This window comes from Narcine bancroftii, chromosome 5, assembly GCF_036971445.1.
Source record: "Narcine bancroftii isolate sNarBan1 chromosome 5, sNarBan1.hap1, whole genome shotgun sequence".
Lineage (NCBI taxonomy): Eukaryota > Metazoa > Chordata > Chondrichthyes > Torpediniformes > Narcinidae > Narcine > Narcine bancroftii.
In genome coordinates, this window is record NC_091473.1 from 152,352,593 (window position 1) to 152,376,684 (window position 24,092).

General features: G+C 47.8%; 1 protein-coding gene across 1 annotated transcript in view; it reads right to left on the reverse strand.

Annotated features, from left to right (window-relative positions):
* The window catches only part of LOC138764078 (collagen alpha-1(XXIV) chain), a 410,285-nt gene that overhangs the window by 258,383 nt on the left and 127,810 nt on the right, over nt 1-24,092 (reverse strand). Inside the window, exons 8-14 of the mRNA XM_069939403.1 lie at nt 21,459-21,503; nt 19,726-19,779; nt 17,369-17,413; nt 16,072-16,125; nt 14,441-14,485; nt 8,598-8,651; nt 4,821-4,865 (exon numbers count right to left, since the gene is read on the reverse strand). Coding sequence (XP_069795504.1) covers nt 4,821-4,865; nt 8,598-8,651; nt 14,441-14,485; nt 16,072-16,125; nt 17,369-17,413; nt 19,726-19,779; nt 21,459-21,503 — 342 coding nt within the window. The remainder of the gene's footprint in view (nt 1-4,820; nt 4,866-8,597; nt 8,652-14,440; nt 14,486-16,071; nt 16,126-17,368; nt 17,414-19,725; nt 19,780-21,458; nt 21,504-24,092) is intronic.

The following is a 24,092-nucleotide window of genomic DNA, read 5'->3' on the forward strand; positions in this document are numbered from 1 at the left end:
AGAGTGGGGGAGATTCAAACAAGAGGACATGGACTGAGATTGAAGGGGGAGAAGTTTAGGAGAAACATGAGGGGGAATTTCTTCACTCAGAGGGTAGTGGGAATGTGGACTGTGTTTACGGCCAAAGAGGTAGATGCAGGCTCGATTTTGATATTTAAGGAAAAGTTGGATAGGTCTATGGACGAGAGAGGTGTGGAAGGTTATGGGCTGGGTTTGTGTCAATGGGACTAGGTGGGAGAAGGTGTTCGACATGGACTAAAAGGCTGTAATTGTTATATGGATGCAAAGAAAAGGAACAGGTAGTCTCAAGTATCAAGTGGGAAAATGCACTGCAGAAATGAACAGTAACTCCCACTGGGTTGTGAGACGAGCAGAACAAGGAGACAAACCACTCACTTCTGTGTAAAATCATTCAGCTATTGTGCAGAACGCCTACAGTATTTGTTCTTGCCTCAATCACGGGAGTTTTCAGACCATTAATTTGCTGGCAGGATTCCCACTGGGAACACACAGAGCTGGGCTTGTCTCGAGAACAGCTGCAAACATCTAACATCTGGAAAGGGCCCGCAGTTGACTGGGGGCCAAGGATTTACAAGCAAATCTTGACAAATCCGTTTTAAAATGCTCGTAAACTTTAGAGCAATAATTGGAAACTGCAGCCGTGCTGACTGATATATTGGCAGGAAGCTTTCTATTCAGCATTCACCAAGGCCCCAAGCTGATGGATGGAAGTGAAATAATTAGAGTGTACTCAAATGTGCCTTCGGGACTCCACTTTCACCGCAGTAACTCCCGGGATGGGAGGATATTCCCATCAGGAAGGTTCAACAGGTTGTATCCATATTCTTTGAAATTAGGAAGTCCAAGGGGTGATTTTACTGAGACATCTCCGACCCTAAGGAGTCGTGAGAGTGTAGATCTTCTCAAAATATTTATATAAATGATATCATTACATATATATTTACATATTCAGTATATGGGGTATAATTATTATGTACAATAATAAATAAAACAAATAAAATCACAGATAAGAATTAATATTTATTCATGATTGTTAGGTCATGTGTATAGTGGGTGTACAGGTGGGCACTGTAGTCCAGAGATACGCTGTGTATGTGCAGGCAAAAGTCAATAAAGTTGAACTAGTACTGGAATTTGACATGTGGAGGTGTTCAAAACTTCTCACAGAAAGGGATGAATCTCTGGAATTTGGTTCCTCAGAGGGCTGGGACTAGGTCCCAGAGGAGAGGTGTGGAGAATGGATCACTGGGGGATTTAGAGAGCAGGGGTGTAGAGACTGGATCACTTGGGGTTTAAAGAAAAGAGATGTGGAGACTGGATCACTGGGGGATTTAAAAGGAGGGGTATGGAGACTGGATCACTGGAGATTTAAAGGGGACGGGTGTGGAGACTGGATCACTGGGGATTTAAAAGGAGGGGTGTGGAGACACCACAACCTCTCCTTCAGTTGCTCAGCAAGACCCAGCTGCTACAGCATGGACCACTTACCCAACACTCATGTAAGAAGCCTTCAAGATTAATGTCCCAAAGGCACATCACAGAAACTGGCCCTTCAGCCCATCAGGTCTATGCTATCAACTACTAATTGTCACCAACACTGAACTAATACATTCCCATGGACCTTCCCCAGATTCTACCATCACTCACAATATGGGACAGTTGTTGAGGTCAATTAACCCATCGAGTTGCAAATCTTTGGGAGCCCCTGGGAGGGGGAGGGGAACCCACGCGGTCACAGGGAGAATGTGGGAACTCCACACAGACAGTGCCAGAGAACAAGATTGAACTTGGTTTCTTGGAGCGTGGAGGCAGTGGTTGCACACAATGGAAAACTTTCTCTCTGACTTGAGGAGAAAGACTATTTCTCCCAGAGAATCACTATGTCTCCTAGCATCAATTCCAGACGACTGCAATGGAGAAGCAAGCTGTTTGGATGTGATGGTCTCTTGGAACATGTCCGCTCCCACCCAAGGGAGTTGAGCCCATGGGCTTGGTGGGGGGGGGGGGGGAGAAGGGGAGTCCATTACAACTCCCACTGACCAATTCAATTTGAACCCAGGGGTCGAGTTGTGAGCAATCCTGATATCAGATCGTGCCAAGCCCTCTGATCAGAAAACCCCACAGTAGTGGCCTGGGTATCAAATAACAATGAGATCAATCCAGAGAGGAGATAAAAGTCTAGTACAGTGGTTTTCAAACTGCCCCCCTCGACTCACATTCCCCCTTATGCAATTCCTATCATCGGTGCTCTGTGATTAGTAAGGGATTGCTTAAGGTGGGATGTGAGTGGGAAGGGAAGGTTGAGAATCACTGCTCTAGACCCAATTGTTACTGAAATATTTTGCTTGAGAAAAATGGTCTTTGGCCCATTTCCTTTGGAGTTCTGAAACCCTGCACATAACGAGTCAATGAGGGACGATTAAAACAGTGGTTTTCAAACTTTTTCTTTCCACTCACATCCCACTTTAAGCAACCCCTTACTAATCACAGAGCACTGATGGCAGAGGGAATACTTAAAATGAAATGTGAGTTCCGAAAGGCAGTTTGAAAACCACTGGTCTAGTGACACAGTGCCAGCATAACAATCTCTCAACATTAATAAGATGATCATTGATTCAGAGACCACACCCCTGTCCATGTTAATGGCATTGAAATTCCCTGGAATAAACATTTCCAACAGCCTAACATGGGGAAAGCACATTGGCATGACAGCCAAGAAAAAAACCAACACCTCTACTACCTAGACGACTAAGGAAATTTGGTTTCCTCACCACCACCACCGCCCCCCCTCTGCCCCCATCACATCCCTCAACAACTTCTACAGGTGCACCATCAAGAGTAAACGTTGAATGCATCATATTGTAGGACGAGAGCTGCTTTGCTCAAGATCGGAAGCAACAGTAGGTGGTGACTGCAGCTCAAAACATCACAAAAACCTCCCTCCCCTCCACGGACTCCATTTCCATCCCCCACTGCCTGAGAAAGGCAGCCGACTCACTGAAGGACCCATCGCACCCCCAACACACTCTCTCCTGCCATCAAGGAGAAGGCTCAGGAGTGTGAAAGTGCGCACCAATAAAGTTTGTCCTCAAGAGTGCTCTCCTGCTTCCCTTGCTTGGTGCTGATAGATCTTATAAACCCATACCCTGTATGGAATATACTCATGCAATAGTCAAGTTTTTTGGACCAAGTTCTCGTCAAATTTTTTTTTGGGGGGGTCGACTTTTACACATTTGAGGGGCTAAAATTAAAACAAAAATCCAAAAATACCATATATACTCATATAATAGCCGAGTTTTGGGGACCAATTTTTCAGGTCAAATTTGGGGGTGGGGTACTACTTTTGAACGCAAAAAGTACCTGCGTCATTCAAGGAGTCGGGATGTCAGATGGGTGAGACTCGGAGGTAAGTTGGACGGATGAGCAGCTGGGGCAAGGATCCATGGTAGGAAACTCAGATGGGCAGGCGGCTGGGGCCAAGGAGATAGTCTGTGGCCGGGACATCGGGAGCACTGGTGAGTGGAAAGCCGGGGCGAGGGTCTGCGGTTGGGGCATTGGGAGCTCCAGAGGGTGGGTGGCCAGGGCAAGGATCCGCGGTCGTGGTGTCCGAAGCGTTGATGAGCAGGGGGACTGATGCCAGAAATAGTAGGGTCAACTTTTAAATGGGTCATACCGAAAACATGCAATTTTTGGGCCAAAAAAAGAGGGGGTCGACTATTACACAGGATCAACTATTACATTTTAAGGGATAACCTGTCAATCTGCTTGCAGATGAACCTTCTCACTGTGTGAGGTATTTTGCAATAAATAAACTATGGTGGTCCAACTAATCCAGTGGAAATAACAGGTCCATGGCCTAAACCATATCAGGACTGTGGCCTCATCTAAATCGTATCAGGACAGTGGCCTCATCTAAACCATCGAAGATTTGGACAACAGAACATCAGCTGGAAATGTTCAACAAGGTAGGATTATATTGGTGTCATTATGGTTGACATTATGTTCTCCTTGATGTTCAATGCCATGGAAATGTTGGGACTACGGAAGCAGGATGGATGCTGAGACCCTGCGGTGAGGAATCACCTCCAGACATTCAGAGACCTGTTTATACTATATACAAGGATCGAGGCAGAGTGCGACAGAACAATGTCCACTGGTCCAGATATGGGCAGCATCAGGAAGACTCGATAGAAGGCAACTCACCGATTAATTCAAATGTAAGTAACATCAAAGGTTATGGGTGTGAGGGAGGGAAGGGTTAACATTGGTCAGAACAACTTTGTGGGTTGAAATGAAAATGCTGGTGGATCACAGTGTCCATAGGAGGTAAAAATATATCAACAATGTTTTGGGCTTGAATGGATTGAAGGGCCTGACTGCAAAGTACCATACACATTAGGCTAAATCCCCCACCCCCCCCATCCATCGTCAGGCCAGTGATCGTAGTGTATACCCTGAACAGAATGCACTGTGGTTACTGGACCGGGCTACTCCCCTCTCGAACCCACATCCTCTCTCACCAAGGGAAAGGGCACCAGGTCAGGGGTACGCCAGCGCCTGCAGAGTCCCCTCCGAGTCCTACTCCATCCTTGCCATTCTGTCAACGCCACTGGGTGTAAACCCCAGTATCCTCCCCGTTCTCCACCAGCACCTTCTCCAGAAGGACTGGAGGAGGGGGTAGGGTTCAAAGAGGGGTTCAGCCCCACGTTCTCTGGGTTTTTTTTAGGGAGGAACAACCAGATGTCAGAAGTAAACTTCAGCAGAGGTTTGCCTCAGAGTGGGGTTTGTGCTCTACGTACCCGTAGACCAGGGAATCCCTGCTGTCCAACTCCTCCGACACTGCCCTGAAACAGCAAGAGGATTTCACATCAAATCATGCATTATTGGAAGAGCTCATCCCCCGACCACTAACACACCCTCGACTAGTGGCTCTCAACCTTTTTTTTCATTTATATACTATCTTAAGTAATCCTTTACTAACCACAGAGCATCCATGGAACCTTAACTGTGCAGATAAAAAATGGGTTTGCAGGTAGAAAGCAAAGAGTGGTAGTGGAAGGAAAGGATTCTGCCTGGAGGTCGGTGACCAGTGGAGGGGCCGCAGGGATCTGTTCTGGGACCCCTGCTCTTTGTGATTTTTATAAATGACCTGGATGAAGAGGTCAGTAAGTCTGCAGATGATATGAAGGTTGGAGGGGTTATGGATTGACGTGAAGGTTATCGAAGGTTACAAATGGATATGGACAGGATGTAGAGTTGGGTGGAGAATTGGCAGATGGAGTTCAATCCGGATAAGTGAGAGGTGATGCATCTTGGAAGGACAAACCCTGAGTACAGGGTTAAGAGAGTGGATGAACAGAGGGACAGTCACACATAATGGAGCGAGAAATAGACAGGCCGACTATTATTTGGGTGGGGAGAAAATTCAAACTTTGGAGGTGCAAAGGACTTGGGATCCTCGTGCAGGGAACCCTAAAGGATAACATCCAGGATGAGTCGGTGGTGAAGAAGGCGAAGGCAATGTTGGCGTCATATCCAGAGGGACAGGATACAAGAGCAAGGATGTGATGTTGGAGCTTCATAAGGCATTGGTGAGGCCTCACTTGGAGAACGGGGTACAGTTTTGGGCTCCTCATTCAAGAAAGGGTGTCCTGGCGTTGGCGAGGGTTCAGAGTAGATTTACTAGAATTATACCAGGAATGAAAGGGTTATTATATGAGGAACATTTGTCGGCTCTTGGACTGAACTCGTTGGAGAACAGAAGGATGAGAGGGGAGCTCATAGAGTCTTTTTGAATACTGTAAGGCCTGGACAGGCTAGATGTGGCCAGGATGTTTCCCATGGTCGGGGAGTCTAGGACAAGAGGCCACAACTTCAGGATAAAGGGGCTTCAATTTAAAACAGAGAGGCAGAGAAATTTCTTTAGCCAGAGGGTCATGAGTTTGTAGAACTTGTTGCCACAGGCGGCTGGGGAAGCGAGGTTGTTGGGTGTATTTAATGCAGAGATTGACAGGTATTTGATTAGTCAGGGCATCAAGGGTTACAGGGATAAGGCCGGGGAGTTTGGCGGGGGGTGGGGTGGGTGAGTGATAAGGATCAGCTCACGATTAGAAATGCATAGCTGACCTGATGGGCCGATTGGCCTCCTTCTGCCCTTGTGATGTTCTCTCCTACAGGGAAGGTCTAAGTGAGGAGTAAGGGGAACGATAGGTAAGGAAGGGACAGAGGGAAGGATATGGAAAGGGGAGGTTGGGGGAGGTGTGGGGTGGGTAACAGATGCACCAGCATGAAGTCATTGGCCCAAATGGCTTCTTCCTGCAGTCTGGGCTCCATATAAAACAGTTCACCAGCAGAACGAATAGATTGTATGACTGGAATATATCCAAACACAAATAAATGCTGCTGCCTACCAGATCCAGGCACCTAATTAAATCCTGACCTCTGGTGCTGTCCGTGTGGAGTTTGCATATTCTCCTTTGACCACGTGTTTCCCCCTCAAGGGCTCCAGTTTCCTTCTGCATCCCACAGACATGCGGGTTGTTGGGTTAATTGGCGCCAGGGTAGAATCCGGAGGATTGATGGGAATGTGGGGAGAACGGGTCACAGGGAAGAGGTAGAGTGGAATGGGGAGGCTCTGTGAGCCAGCATCAATTCCTCGGACAAAACAGCCTCCTCCATGTTGAAAGGAAATGGGAGTCAACGCACCCTCTAGAGAGCTCAGAGATGACCAAGCATTTTCCCCCTCTAAACCATCAACTCATATTCAGCAAATTTAGGCAATACTACACTGGAAAAAATGTGCACACAATCAGCGTTCAGGTGAAGCACTAATTGCGCAAGCCCTTCTTGGTTTAAGGATTAAAGGTGAAGAAATTTGACGTTGTGAGATTTCTAAGTCAGACAGTGAGGGACAGAGCACTGGCCAACAAGTTCCAGTGTGGATGGGTACTGGATGGTTAGCACAAGTTTTTTTTTAAGACATACAGCACGGTAACAGGCCATTTCGACACGCGAGCTCATGCCATCTAATTTACACCCAATTAACCTACACCCCCGGTCTGCTTCATCAGAGGGAGGAAACCGGAGCCCGCAGGGAAATCCCATGCAGACATTGGGAGAACATACAAACTACTTAGAGTGGGATTTGAACACCGGTCCCGATCGTTGGTACTGTAAAGGCATTATGCTAACAGCTACACCAAGTGTGCTAGGTTCTGATTTTACAATGGCAATATGTCCCTCCTTGAAGATAAGTGCAAGGCCTTGACAGAGTAGATGTGGCAAAGTAGTTTCCCACGTGGGAGAGTCTAGGACAAGAGGGCACAACTTCAGGATTGAAAGGGCCCGTTTAAAACAGAGATGCAGAGGAATTTCTTCAGCCAGAGAATTGTGAACCTCTGGAATTTGCACCAAGGGCGGCTGTGGAGGCCAGGTCGTTGGTTGTGTTCAGATTGATGGCTATCTGAATAGTCAGAGCATCTCAGGTTATGGAGAGAAGGTGGGAGAGTGGGGCTGAGAGGGAGAATTGATCAGCTCATAATGGAATGGTGGATCAGACTCGATGGGCCAAATGGCCTGCTTATGTTTCGATATCATATATGCAGAGCACGATCCCACAAACAGCAGCTTGAAAACTACTCAAAAGTGTGTTTCCTTGGTGTTAGCTCTGATGTGTGGACACCATCACACCCACACTATCCCCAAGCAAATGTACAGAATGAGTGCAGGTGGGAGAATGGATCAGCTCATGGTGGAATGGCAGAGCAGACCTGTTGGGCCGAACAGCCTACTCCTACAAGGAGGAGCAGCACCTGGGAAGAGAAATGGCTGCTCTACGTTTTCCACTTAAGTTTCAATGAAATATTAAGCAATCATTTCTACCCACGGAGGTTTTCTGACCTGCTGAGTCCCTCAAGATTCCCACGCCTACAGAACCTGTGAACGAAGCTAGCGTCTGCCCTAGGATTCTGGATTGAAGTTTCAAGTAGCATTGATTGCAGGGAAGGTCACCGAGTGAGCATCGGGCTCGATTGTTGTGAAGTATGTTTACACAATTCGGCACAACATTACAGGCTGAAGTGTCTGTACTGTGCTGGAATGTTCTACAACTTCTCCAACTCTGGTTGAACACCCACTACCTCTGATTCCACCTTCCATCTCTTCTTTAACCTCTGCTGCACTCATATTTTTCCTTCTCTCTCAAACATTTCTCCCTCCGCCCCCCCATCCCCACAACCCCCCAGTCGTTTCTCCCTCTACATGTCTCTTCACTACCCGCACCTTCTGTTCAATACACCTGTCATCTCTGGGCCCCTGCCCCACTTCTTCATAATCTCACCCATTCTACCTGAGCCTTAATCGAGGGTCTTGACCCAACAGGGTGACTATTTCTCCCCATAAATGCTGCCTGACCCGTTGAGTCCCTCCAACAATTCTTTGCTCAGGGAATTTTTTCTGCCATCCACACCCAAACACGAGTTTCTTATCCCCGAACAGTTCATCACAACGGATCTCCTGAACAGCAGAGCACTCCAAGCGAGGACACAGCAGCAGTAGGGAATACTGATAACACCTACCGGCTTGCCATCTGAGCCGGTGGGACCTCTCGGTCCAGATGAACCTGGGTATCCCTGGTAAAGTGAAAAAGAAGAGAATTAGCAAATTATTCACTCAGTCAGCATCAGATGACACCATGAGATGTGAAAAGCAAAACCCTGCGATTACCTCAGCTTTACAGCGCCAGCAATCGGAAACGGGGTTCGAATCCCGTGCTGTCTGTAAGGAGTTTGCACGTTCTCCCCATGTCTGTGTGGGTTTCCTCCCACCATTCAAAATGTACCAGGGGTATAGGCTAATTGGGTGTAATTGGACAACACAGGCTTGTGGGCTGAAAGGGCCTGTTATCATGCTCTTTAAATTTAAAAAAATAATAATGTAAAATACTTTAAAAATTTACAGTAAAAGTTAAACTGCATCTTGCACCAATGTGCACCGTTCCCGTCTACTATCAGCCCGGGATCACCGTGCACCGTTCCCAATCCTGATTAAAAACAGGAGCGGGAGTCAGCATCCCAACCATCAAGCCTGCTCCCTTATCCAATAAGATCACAGCTATTGTGGCCATGGACTCATCTCCACCAACCTACCACGTTCCCATTGGCCATGGACTCATCTCCACCAACCTACCTCTCCCATTGGCCATGGACTCATCTCCACCAACCTACCTCTTTCCCATTGGCCATGGACTCATCTCCACCAACCTACCTCTTTCCCATTGGCCATGGACTCATCTCCACCAACCTACCTCTTTCCCATTGGCCATGGACTCATCTCCACCAACCTACCTCTTTCCCATTGGCCATGGACTCATCTCCACCAACCTACCTCTTTCCCATTGGCCATGGACTCATCTCCACCAACCTACCTCTTTCCCATTGGCCATGGACACATCTCCACCAACCTACCTCTTTCCCATTGGCCATGGACTCATCTCCACCAACCTACCTCTTTCCCATTGGCCATGGACTCATCTCCACCAACCTACCTCTTTCCCATTGGCCATGGACTCATCTCCACCAACCTACCTCTTTCCCATTGGCCATGGACTCATCTCCACCAACCTACCTCTTTCCCATTGGCCATGGACTCATCTCCACCAACCTACCTCTTTCCCATTGGCCATGGACTCATTTCCACCAACCTACCTCTTTCCCATTGGCCATGGACTCATCTCCACCAACCTACCTCTTTCCCATTGGCCATGGACTCATTTCCACCAACCTACCTCTTTCCCATTGGGCATGGACTCATCTCCACCAACCTACCTCTTTCCCATTGGCCATGGACTCATCTCCACCAACCTACCTCTTTCCCATTGGCCATGGACTCATCTCCACCAACCTACCTCTTTCCCATTGGCCATGGACTCATCTCCACCAACCTACCTCTTTCCCATTGGCCATGGACTCATCTCCACCAACCTACCTCTTTCCCATTGGCCATGGACTCATCTCCACCAACCTACCTCTTTCCCATTGGCCATGGACTCATCTCCACCAACCGACCTCTTTCCCATTGGCCATGTACTCATCTCCACCAATCTACCTCTTTCCCATTGGCCATGGACTCATCTCCACCAACCGACCTCTTTCCCATTGGCCATGGACTCATCTCTACCAACCTACCTCTTTCCCATTGGCCATGGACTCATTTCCACCAACCTACCTCTTTCCCATTGGCCATGGACTCATCTCCACCAACCGACCTCTTTCCCATTGGCCATGGACTCATCTCCACCAACCTACCTCTTTCCCATTGGCCATGGACTCATTTCCAGCAACCTACCTCTTTCCCATTGGGCATGGACTCATCTCCACCAACCTACCTCTTTCCCATTGGCCATGGACTCATCTCCACCAACCTACCTCTTTCCCATTGGCCATGGACTCATCTCCACCAACCTACCTCTTTCCCATTGGCCATGGACTCATCTCCACCAACCTACCTCTTTCCCATATTCATCAATTCCACAACTGCGAAAATATCTAACTGTGTCTTAAATATATTTAATGAGGCAGGCATCTATTGCTTTCTTGGACAGAGAATTCCATAGATTCACTCCTCACCGGGAGAAACAGTTCCTCCTCCTCACCTCTGTCTTAAATCCTCTCTCCTGAATTCTAAGGCTGTTCCCCCAGCTTCAGTCTCATCTGGAATGGAAATAGATTTCTCAACCCTACCACATCTATCCTGTTCATAATTGTACATGTTTCTGTAAGATCCCCTCACATCCTTCTGAATTCTAGTCAATTCAGTCCCAAGAGACAAAATCTCTCTGCTGTCCCCTCATCTCTGGAACCCATCTGGTTAGGGAGGGTCTAAACCTGAACCATGGATCGTGCAGAGGAGAGCAGAGACACTCACAGAACTCCCTTCAAAGAGAGGAGGTGAACGTCTTCAGGTTAGACATCCCTTGTACAGATTTTGCAGTGAATTAAATGAACAGTGTGAACCACGAAAGTCTGCAGACGCTGCGATTGTGGTAAAAACACACGAGGAAGTCAGCTGGTCTCACAGCAACTGTAGGAGGTCAAGATATATTGCCGATGTTTCATGCCTGAGCCCTTCTTCAAGATATAAGCAAAAAGCAGGAAAGGTTAGAACAGAGACAGCGCTGGCCAGTGGAGGAGTCCAGACCAACGAAAGCTGTTGATTGGATAGGATAAGAGAAGTGCAAATTGATTTTGTCTGTGACATGAAACGTCAGCCATCCCTCTGACTCCATTGGTGCCTGCCCAACGTGCTGATTTCCTCTGCAGTTTGTGCATTGTTCAGGACTCCATGAACTCCGGGGGTCAGAGAGCTGCAGAGAATAACGCCTTCCTTGAGTGAAGCAATGTCGAGATATTTCTGTTTAAACGGCTCTGCTCTTATCTTGGAACCACATCTCCATTTGCTCTGGCACCTATCTCTCCCATAACATCACTGAAATGCGATCCACTCTGTTTGGATCTGTGGCGGTTTGCTGTGGACAAATTGGCCACTGAGGTTCCTTCATTACGACAGCAGCCGTAACTTTGGAAGGTCCTCCTTTGTTGGAAAGTACACTTTAATGATTTGAAACGATGAAAGGCAGCACAGAAATGCCATCCCTTTGTTTATTGAATAGAACACCACACAATCTATTTTTGGCTTCCAGGAAAGTTTCCACACTCAATGGGAATTAAAATTATTTAATCACATGTTTGGCATTTAACAAAATGCATTCCACTGAATTCCAGATGGAGGGCAAAGCAAGAAGCAAGTTTAATCAATCCCAGTTTCTGTTATCACATGTAATACACTCTATCCTTGCCCAGGAGTGACAATCGAGCTTGTAGAATTTACAGAGGAATGTAAACGTTTCATTAAATTTGTCTGGTCCTTATCAGCACAGCCTGGAATGCACAGGGCATTAATTGCATACTCTTACATGGTTAGTGGTCGGGCACTGAGGAGTGCGGTAGAACAGAGGGATCGGGGAATACAGAGACATAATTCCCTGAAAGTGATGTCACAGGTGGATAAGGTTGTAAAGAGAGCTTTTGGCATAAAGTATCGAGTAAAGGAGTTATGTTAAAGTTGTATAGGACATAGGTGAGGCCAAATTTGGAGCATTGTGTGCAGTTCTGGTCAATGAACTACAGGAAGGATGTCAGTAAGATTGAAAGAGTGCAGAGACAATTTACTAGGATGTTATCAGGTCTTCAGGAACTGAATTACAGGGAAAGGTTAAACATTTTAGGACTTTATTCCCGAGAAGAGTACGGGGAGATTTGATCAAGGTATTTAAAATTATGAGGGGGACAGAGAGAGAAATGTAAGTCGGCTTTTTCCACTGAGGGTGAGTGAGATACAAACCAGAGGACATGAGTTAATGGTGAAAGGGGAAAAGTTTAGGGAGAACCTCACATGGAGAGCGGTGAGAGTGTGGAATGAGCTGCCAGCTGAAGTGGAGAATGTGAGCTCAATTTTAATATTTAAGAAGAATTTGGACAGGTCCATGGATGGGAGAGGGATGGAGGGATAGGCCATGGGTGCAGATCAGTGAGACTGGGCAGAAAAATGGTTCAGCACAGACTAGAAGGGCCAAGGGGGCTGTTTCTGTGCTGTAGTGTTCCATGGTTCTGTTTCTATTCTCCGGCAATTTTGAAAATGGTTTGCAATAATTATAGGAACACAGGAATGGGAGAAGCCAAGTCCCTCTGAAAGTGCCTCCACATTCCCATTGCCTCCCATCTGCTCTTTGTTGTACCGCCCCACTTCACCCATCTCCCTGATCATTTACACTGATGCAAAGCAATCATTTATTGATCCCGAGTTTAATTGAGTGTAAATTGGGCAGTACGGGCTTGTGGGGCAGAAGGGCTTTTACTATGCTGTATGTCTACATTTAAAAGACAGTGGTAATTACAATCGACTGCCATCCTAAACTGGTACAGAAATATATAGAGGGGGGAGACTGAGATCTCTACCACCCCTCTCTGCTGTCTTCCTGAAGCAGCATGAAGGAAGAAAGTGAGCTATGGCAAACACTGGCAAGGTCAGAGACATTTTCCCAGGTGGAAGTGTCCAATTCGAGAGAGCCTGGCTTTACAGTGAGGAGGGGAGTTTAAATGAAATTTACAAGGTGCCGGGAGTGCACCGCAGGGGAGGTGGGAGCCGCAGACAGAACAGTAATGATTAAATTAGACATGTGAACAGGCAAGGAAAGGGATAGAAAAGCAAGGGTGAGGGGGAGTTTACCAAGATGGGGGAGGGGTATAGGGTATTGGAGGGGGTTACAGAGACAGGGAGGGGTGTTGGGGACTGGAGGGGATTACAGAGACAGGGAGGGGTGTGGGCACTGGAGGGGGTTAAAGAGACAGGGAGGGCTGTCGGGGACTGGAGGGGGTTACAGAAGCAGGGAGGGGTGTGGGCACTGGAGGGGGTTACAGAGACAGGGAGGGGTGTGGGCACTGGAGGGGATTACAGAGACAGGGAGGGGTGTGGGCACTGGAGGGGATTACAGAGACAGAGAGGGGTGTGGGCACTGGAAGGGGTTACAGAAGCAGAGAGGGGTGTGGGGACTGGAGGGGGTTACAGAAGCAGGAAGGGGTATAGTGGACTGGAAGGGGTTACAGAGACAGGGAGGGGTATGGTGGATGCAGGGGATTACAGTGTTTCAGCCACCACCTCTGCTTTGAGAGATGATAAACAAATGCTGGCCTGCTGAATGACACCCACAACTCCTGAATGAATCAGTAAAGGAATTTTCCAGTGAAAAGCAAGCCTGGGTTATTGAGTGGGTTTGAACATTTACTCTGTATGAAATGTTTGACTGCGTTATTATAATGAGGGATTCACTGGAGGAATCCCCATTGGCTCTTTCAGGCCCGTCGTCATGGGGGAGCTCCCAGGCTCAGTCCTGGGCTGGGAGAGTTTCCTAATTGATCCTGAGTGGACAGGCAGGGAAGATGTATTCACTGATGGAAGAGTTTCAAACAATGAATAGAGGCACAAGGTCAGGAGGCATTCATTTAAAAATGAGGGGTTTAGGAACTTCTCACAACTGAATCAGTGGGGGTTGAAAGAGGAGGGGTGTGGAGACTGGATCACTGCGGGTTTAGAGGAGGGGTGTGGAGACTGGATCACTGAGGATTTAAAGAGGAGGTGGATGAATATTTGAGGGAACGGGAGATTGAGGACGATGGGAAACTGACACAGAAGAGGAAGTGAAGTCTGGGACAGATCAGCTGTGATGACAGTGAACAGTGGGAGAGGGTGCAGGGTTCATGTGTCCCTCATATCCTCTTGTTCTCACCGTTAATGTCTTTCACAACCCATCTTTATCCCCACACAAGCACTGTTTCCAAATTAAAGAGATTTAGTTTGAACTCACCATTCTCCCCTTCGGCCCTTTTATCCCTCTGGGACCAGCAATCCCCTGCAGAGACAACGTTGTTACATCAAACACAATCAGTTCTACACAGAGCTCTCACATCCATTGGCTGTGGGCCACGTGAATCCCATTGTCAACATTCAGAGAGCCATCGGAACCTGCCCCACACTCCCCTTTGCTTCTGTGTCTGCAGTAACCACAGACCCTCACCCACCAACACCCCGACACCAGACCAATTGGTGATGTCAGCCTCAGGACCAAGAGGTTTTTACAGACTGGACGAAGATCGAGGGGAAAGAGTTTTGAGGGGTAAAGGAGAAAAATTGTCCACAGAGGGATCAGAAGGGGAGGGAATGGAGGTGGGGGGGAACAGTTGGGGGTAACGGAGGGGGAGGGGATGAAGAGGGAGGGAACGGAGGGGGGAAGGATCGGAGGGGGGAAGGATCAGAAGGGGGCATCATCCATTGAATATTTTTTGATCTCTTTATTTATCCATCCCCTGTTTATTTCCTTTACAGGTTTATTATATATCTTCATGACATCTTGTGTTGATTACATTTAAACAACTGGTGTGATTTATGTACCTGTCTGGATGCAGCAAGGGAGTCTGTCAGTGCATCTGTATTTTGTCCTCACGGACATGACAATAAACATTCAGATGAGTACCTGACCAAGGAGTTTCTGAAAACTCTCTGATCGAAATGACTGGGGTTTGAGGGAACCTGGCTGAAGGAATGACATCACCAGGGTATTGCCGCTCCCCCACAGCCCTAGAGACCCAGGTTCGATCTCCACCTCCGTCGCTGTCAGTGTGGAGTTTGCAGGTTCTACTTGTGGCTGCGTGGGCTTCTCCTAGGGGCTCTTTCCTCCCACGTCATGCGGGTCAGTAGGTTAATTGCCCCAACTGTGTGGGTGAAGGGAAGAATGAGGGGGCAGTTGGTAGGGTGTGAGGAGAGCAGGATGGGATCAGTGCAGGGCTGATGTAAATGGAGGTCGATGGTCCTGTTTCTGTGCTGGACGATATATTGACACTACAAGTTTTAGAGCAGCGGTTTTCAACCTTTTTCTTTCCACTCACATCTCACTTTAAGTAATCCCTATGCCATAGGTGCTCTGCGATTAGTAAGGGATTGCTTAAGGTGAGGTGTGAGTGGAAAGAAAAAGGTTGAGAACCACTGAACTAAATTCTCTGAATGGTTCAGAGTGAGCTCCTTCATGAATAAAACAGAGCTTTTCAGATATTTCCAGACACAGGAAAGGTGCAGATCGTCATGAGCTGACCCACGAGGAGGTTCACAAGGCTGTGGCCCCAGTTCCAGTTTTTTTTAATGTAGACATATAGCACGGTAACAGGACCTTCTGGCCCATGAACCCATGCCACTCAATTACACTTAATTAACCTACACCCCCAGTATGTTATTTGAAGGGTGGGAGGAAACTGGAGCCCCTGGGAAAACCTGCACAGACGCGGGGAGAACGTAAAAACTCCTTACAGTCAGTGCGGTATTCGAACCCGATCGCTGATGCTTTCATCGGATTTGATGATTCACAAATGCTCAGCTTTTGTACCCAGTGGCCAGACTCAACATGGGGATCGACCTCAAGGTCTTTGATGTAGGAAGACACTTTACCTTTTTTCCTTGTGGCCCAAGGGCTCCGACAACACCTGGGGGCCCGATGAAGCCCTGCGGAGAAAGGCACAATTACAAACGACCATCGTGATGTTCCCTTCACCTGCTCAGGCTGGGGGCAGAGAAGCATCATACCCAACCTGGGAACAGCACCACAGTGCAATGGGTAGTGCCACTGCCACCCAGGCCCAGAAACCAGGGTTCAATCCCGACCTCCGGCGTTGTCTGCGTGGAGTTTGCACATTCCCCCTGTGACCGCGTGAGTTTTTCCCCGGGGCTCCTGTTTCCTCCCACATCCCACAAAGAATTGTGGATTGGTGGGTTAATTGTCCCCAGTGTGTGGGAGAGAGAGTTGATGGGAATGTTTTTAATTTAATTTACCACATGGTAGAAGCTGATTCCAGCCATTGAATCCCATTCTGCCCAAGTACACGCTACTAACCTATGTACTGTTTGGGACATGTAAAACACAAACTCATCTGGTCAGTGTCCTTTAGGTAGCAAAGATAAAAATACAGAACAAACGTTTCAGCCTTGAGCCCTTCATCAAGGTCTGGAAAAATGTCGGCAGGCATCCGAAATAAAAGGGTAAGGGGAGGAGGAGCACAGACACACAAACAGGAGGTAATCGGTGGAGAAGAGAGGGAGGGCACAGCAGCAAATGGGGGCAGGGGGTGGCTCTGTGAATGGAGAGGGAAGGGGGGTGGAGAGATGAGGGAAAGAAGACAGGGGGAATATGGAAGGATAGGAGAATGGTGAGTGGGCTAGCAGAAATGAGAAAAGTTGATGTTAATGCCGCCCTGCTGGAGAGGGCCTAGATGGGATGTTAATGGCCTGAAACGTCGGTTCTGTATCTTTATCTTTGCTATATAATGGACATTGTTGGAGCTGCTGAGTTTCCCCAGTGTTGTGTTTTTACTTCAACCACAATGTCTGCTGTTTTACTCCTGTTTGGGACACACTGAGATTAAAATTGGTGCGCTTTGGATACTGTTTAGAAACACAAAGCAGTAAATGCAGTTAGATCTCCATTGTGTGAAAGGCCCAAAAGGACATCATGGTCAATGGGGGTCAATGGTCCTCAGGAGGTAAAGAAATGTCCAACTTGCCAGCAACGTTGAAACGCTGTGAGCGGAACGAGAAAATGGTGCAGCGGGATCTTTACATCTATCTGTGGGGTCGTGGACTCCTGTACAACCCCCCCACCCCCCATCTGCCATCTTGACAGACACATCTCCACAGCACCAAAGGCAGCTCAGGCAACCGCTCTGTTGATCAGCTCTGAGGCATTGCTTACCCGCACACCTTTGGGACCAGGCTTTCCCCGTGGACCAGCCAGGCCCTGCAAGGGAAGAGGGGAAAAATGCTTCAATTAACAATAGTTTTCCAAAGAGTCTGGAACCCACCCTGTCCTCTTTACTCTGGCTACCTCCCTCTGCACCCAGAGTAGGAATTTTATCCCTTCCTACAGATGCTGACTGGCCTGCCGAGTTCCTCCAGCAGATTATTTTTGTGTCTCTTCAAAGTTCCATTGCATTACCTCTGATTTCTTATATTCACTTTGAACAGAGGGTAGAGCCGCTGCCTCATGGACCTGGGTTCGACCTCAACCACTGGACTGACTGTGTCGAGTTTGCATGTTCTCCTTGGGACCCCGTCAGTTTCCCTTAGAGATTCGGGTTTCCTCTCACATCCCACAGACAAGGGTGAGTGGAGTTGGAGGGAATGTGGGGAGTGTGCAATAGGATCAGTGTGAGTTGGGTAATCGACATCAGTATGGCTCCCGAAGGGCGTCTTTCGCGATTACATTTGCGATATAACATCTGAGCCGGGCATTGACATGGAAGGTTGCGGCTCTCCTCCACCTGTTCTGCCTGGCGGTGAGGGGCGTGGAAGGTTGCCTTGGGGTGACTGAGGGGCTGTGGAACAGGGGAAACCTTCCAGGATGGGACAGGTGTCGGGACCGGAGAGAGTGAAAGGGATGTAGAGGTCAAGAGAGGGAGTTACAGAGACAGGGATGGGTGCAGGGGACCAGAGGGTGTTAGAGAGAGAGGGATCAGTGCAGGGGACCAGAGGGGATTACAGAGAGTGCAAGGGGTGTAGGGGACCAGAGGGAATTAGAGAGAGAGCGAAGGGTGTTGGGGTCCAGAATATGAGAGACAGGGAGGAATGTATGGGGCTGGAGGGAGTTACAGAGATGGAGGGGCATGTAAGGGACCGGAGGGGGTTAAGAGGGAATTAGATCTATTTCTTCAGTATAAGGGTATTAAAGGTTACGGAGAGAAGGCGGGGACGGGGTACTGAACTTTAAGATCAGCCATGATCTCGTTGAATGGCGGAGCAGGCTCGAAGGGTCGAATGACCTACTCCTGCTCCTATCTTCTATGTTTCTATATTTCTATAGAGACAAGGAAGAGAGTAGGGGCCAGGGGGAGTTACAGAGACATGGAGGGGAGTAGCAGACCGGAGGGGGTTACAGGCACAAGGAGGGGAGTAGCAGACTGGAGGGGGTTAATAGTCCTGCATCCCAAAGTCGTGCGGGTCGGTGGGTTAATTGTAAGGGAGGGGGAAATCGGGGGGAAATGGTGGGAATATGGGGAGGATAGAATGGGATCGGTGTATGATTGATCTATGTGGCCAACATGGACTCAGTGGGCTATTGGGCCTGATCATGAACTTTGCAATATTGACACAGTTCAACTCCTTAGAAACTAGGGAGTTTCTCACTTCTTTAATGGCGTTTCACATGGATGTATGTACAATCGTTAAGAACATATATCAGTATCTTCACTCAGAATGTTTTTCAAAACAGTGGAAGCTCTGGAGAGGGCGTGGAGGATATTTACCAGGACGTTACCTGGATTGGAAAATACTTCTGAGGAAAGGTTAGTGGAGTGGGGAACTGTTCTCTTTGGATCTGATGGAGGACGAGTGGTGATGTAATGGAGATGTATAAGATTATTTTTAATTTAACAACAGGACAGGGTAGAAAGCCTTTCTGGCCCATGAAACCGGTGATGCCCAAGTAATGATGCCGTGATTACCAAACCCCGTATGTTTTAGAGGGTGGGAGGAAACCAGAGCACCCAGGGAAAACACACGTGGTCACAGAGAGAACGTACAAACTCCTTACGGAAAACTCTGGATTGAATGTAATGGCCTTCTGCACTAAATGTTCCGCTCACTCTGAGAGACCTTTACCCGGGGCAACAATAGAAAATACCAGAGGACATCTATGCAAGGAGAGTGGAGGAAAGTTGCAGGGAGATGTTAGCGGTAATTCCGTTTCTACACAAAGCTGTGGTCTCTTGGAATGTATTGCTGGGGGCGGTGGTGGAGGCTGGTACAATAGGGACATTCAAGAGATTATTAGACAGGCACATGGATGTCAAAAAAGTGGAGGGTTAGGGCTTTGTGAGATCGGGAAGGATTAGATTGATGTGGACTAGGTTTATGTGGATCAGCACCACCCTGCAGAGAGAGAAACAAGTTAACGTTTCACATTCGAGAGCCTTGGTGACAACATCTGATATCGGTTCTCGGTCCTGAAACTTTAACGTACCCACCCATTCCGGGACCTGATTTATTCAGGGCTAATGGGAGAAGAGGCTAAACATGAACCCCACTTGAACATCCAATGCATAGTCACTGCACCTGCCTTCCAGGATAGCCCTGTTCTCCAGGATTCCCATCGAGGCCAGCTGGACCCTGCACAGGGGAGAGAGCAGCGATTTACCATCAGAACATCACGACTTGTCCAGATCATCAGGCAAGAATTTAATTCTTACAAGTAGAGAGGGTTTAGCATTTTTTTTAAGGAATATATAGGTCGGCACAACACGTGAGTGGAGCAGGGGGCTACGAAAACAGCCCTGTGGTGCTCCAGTACTGATGGAGATTTGTGGAGTAGAAGTTCTTACCAATCTTCACTGATTATGGTCTGGAGGTGAGGAAATCCATGATCCAATTACACAGGTCTTGGAGTTTGCTGATCAGTTTTGAGGGAATGATGGTGTTAAATGCTAAACTATAATCAATACAGAGGATCCTGATGTATGCATTTTTGCTGTGCAAGTGTTCCAGGGCTTTGTGTAGAGCCAGAGAGATGGCATCTGCCACAGATCTGTTTCTACGATAGGCGAACTGGAATGTATCCCTGTCACTGCTCAGTCAGGAGCTGATAAGCTTTATCACCAGCCTTTCAAGACACTTCATCACTGTTGATGGATAGTCATTAAGGCAGGTTACTGCACTCTTCTAGGAGTATGATTGATGCCTGTTTGAAAGAGGTGGGTACCATGTCCTGCTGAAGTGAGATATTGAAGATATCCGTGAATACCTTGGTAAGTTAGTCAGCACAGATTTTTTAATACTCAGCCAGGTACTCCATCTGGGCGGATACTTTCCTCGGAGTCACTCTCGTGAAGACAGCACACACATCATCCTCAGATATGGACATGGGGTGGGATCATCAGGAGACATGGGGGTACGGAGGTTTGGTTCTTTCTTGTTCTTGTGGTCAAATCAGGTGTAGAAAGTATTGAGTTCATCTTGGAGTGAAGCTTTGCCATCTCCTTCTGCACCGGATTTGGGTTTGTACCAGGTTACGTCATTTAGGCCCTGCCACCGCTGTCATTTTCACCTGGAAACCCCACTTCACCTGAGAGATTGATATCTGCAAGTCATACCTGCTCCTTCTGCAGTGATCTGGATCTCTGGACTTAAATACCTGTGATCTGGCTCTCAGAAGGTTCCATGTTTCATTGTTCATCCAGAGCTTCTGGATGCCAATGTAACTGGCTGAAAGTGATAGGAATGAACCTCCCAGAGCAGACAGGTAGAAAGGTCACGTCCACAAGACCATAAGATATAGGAACAGAAGTATTTAGCCCGTCGAGTCCTTTCCTCCATTTTACCACGAGCTGAACCATTCTCCCACTCAGCTCCACTCCTCTGCTTTTTCCCATAACCTTTGATACCACTGACTATTCAGATACCTATCAATCTCTGGGTTAAATATGCCCAATGACCTGTCACTGGGTGAGTGGCACCTTGACCTCACACATTATCCGTAACCCAAAGAAAGCATCAACTCAAGTGTGTAACTCAAGAAGAATGTTATCAAATCATACATTAACAATGCTTTCAATCTGTCAGTAAAACAACTAAGCTCATTTCATTTAAGTGCTGGATATCCCCAAAGGAACTGAACACGAGTTAACAATGTAGCCACGAGACCGGAACAAAGAGACGGGTTCTTAACTCGGGGGAGAGAGAGGTAGGGAAAGAGTTCAGGGTTCATCTCCAGGGCAGTGAAAAGCACAGCGACTGCTGGGGGAGTGATCGACCGTGGAGAGGGTAGAATGTCCACGTAGGGCAGTACATACCTGTATCCCTGGTGGCCCACGAAGACCTTGGTAACCTTTGGAACCCTGAAAGAAAAACACCCACAATGACTTCCATTTCTCCATTGACCATGAGGCTGGGTTCAGCACACGCCCAGAGGTCACTCAGCATAATGAGGCAGGATCGGCTTTGAAAGTAGCAGAGAGTTTAATGCTCTCAGTTGACAGGTCAGATTACACAGCAAGGAAACAGGCCCTTTGGCCCAACTCCATCATGTTCACCAAGTTGCCTATCTGAGCTATTCCACTTAACATAGAACATAGCACACAGAACATTACAGCATAGTACAGGCCCTTCAGCCCACAATGTTGTGCTGACCTTTAGACCCTGCCTCCCACATCACCTTCCACTTTAAATTCCTCCATATGCTTGTCTCGTTGCCTCTTGAATTTCTCCAATGTACCTGCCTCCCCCACTGACCCAGGTTGTGCATTCCACGCACCAACCCCTCTCTGAGTAAAAAACCTTCCTCTATTATCTCCCTTGAACTTCCCACCCATTACTTTAAAGCCATGCCTTCTTGTACTGAGCTGTGGGGCCCTGGGAAGGAGGCGCTGGCCGCCCACACTATCTATTCCTCTTAATATCTTGTACACCTCATCATGCCTCCTCTCGCCCTCCTGCTCTCCAACGAGTAAAGCCTGAGTTCCCTTAATCTCTACTCATAATGCACACTCTCTAAACCAGGTGGTATCCTGGTCAATCTCCTCTGCATCCTTTCCAACACTTCCATGCCTTTCCTACATGAGGCAACAGAACTGGACACAGTCCTCCAAGTGTGGTCCAACCAGAGGTTTGTAGAGCTGCATCATAACCTCGCAGCTCTTAAACTCAGACCCTCAGCTTATGAAAGCTAACACCCCACAAGCCTAACTACCTTGTCTACCTGTGAGGCCACTGTGGACATGGCCCCCCAGGTCCCTCTGCTCTTCCACATGACCAAGAATCCTGCCATTCACTTTCTTCTCTGCCTTGGAGTTTGTCCTTCCAAAGTGACAACCTCCTACTTAACCGGATTGAACTCCATCTGCCACTTCTCAGCCCAGCTCTGCCTCCTATCAATGTCCCTCTGCAAACTTCTACAATCTTCTATATCATCCACAACCCCACCAACCTTTGTGTCATCTGCAAACTTTCCAACCCACCTTCTTCCCCTTCATCCAAGTTGGTAATAAAAACCATGATCAGCAGAGGACCCAGAGCCAATCCCAGTGGGACACCACTCGCCGCAGTCCTCCAATCCGAATATACTCCCACCACAAACCCCCTGCTCTCTACAGGAAAGCCAATTCTGAATCCACATGGACAAGCTTCCCTGCATCCCATGCCTTCTCACTTTCTGATTAAGCCTACCATGTGGAATCTTGTCAGATGCCTTACTAAAATCCATGTAGACCACATCCACCACACTACCCTCATCAATATGTCTGGTCACCTCAAAGAACTCTATAAGGCTTGTGAGACATGATCTGCCCTTCACAAAGCCATGCTGACTGTCCCTGATCAGACCATGATTCTCTAAATACCCATAGATCCTACCTCTAGAATCCTCTCCCAACAGCCTGCCCACCACAGACATAAGGCTCACTGGTCTATAATTACCTGGATTTTCCCTACTACCTTTTTTGAACAAGAGGACAACATTTGCCACCCTCCAATCCTTCGGTACCATTCCTGTGGATAATGAGGACACACAAAGATCCTAGCCAGAGGCTCAGCAATCTCCTCCCTCACCTTGTGGAGCTGCCTGGGGAATATTCCTTCAGGTCCGGGGTCTTATCCACCATAATGCATTTTAACTGCTCCAACACATCCTCTCTCTTTATATCAACATGCTCTGGAACATTTACCCCACCCACATTGTCCTCTCCATCATCAAGGTCCCTCTGCTTGGTGAATACTGGAGAAGTATTCATTGAGGACCTCAACCACTTCCACAGCCTCCAGGTACATCTTCCCACCTTTATCTCTAATTGGTCCCATCTTCACTCCTGTCATCCTCTATTCTTCACAAGTGAAGAATGCCTTGGGGTTTTCCTTAAACCTACTCGCCAAGGCCTTCTTATATCCCCTTCTTGCTCTCTTCAGCCCCCTCTTAATCTCCTTTCTTGCTACCCAATATTCCTCAATAGCCCTATCTGACCCTTGCTGCCTAGACCTGATGTACGCCGCCTTCTTCCACCTGACTAGATTTTCCACCTCTCTTGTCAACCATGGTTCCTTCACCCTACCATTCCTTCTCTGCCTCTCCGGAACAAATTTATCCCTAACAACCTGCAAGAGGTCCCTCAACATCGACCACATCTCCATAGTACATTTCCCTGCAAAAGTGTCATCCAAATTCACACCCACAAATTCCAGCTTTATAGCCTCATAATCAGCACTTCCCCCAATTAAATATCTTCCTGTCCTGACTCTATCCTTGTCTATGACAATGTTAAAGGCCAGGGAGCTGTCATCACCTTCTCCCAACTTTCACCTGACCTGGTTCATTACCTAATGCAAGATCTAATATTGAATTCCCCTGAGTCAGCCTGTCAACATACAGTGACAGGAATCTGTCCTGGACGCATTTAAACTCTGTCCCATCTAAACCTTTGGTGCTAAGCAGGTGC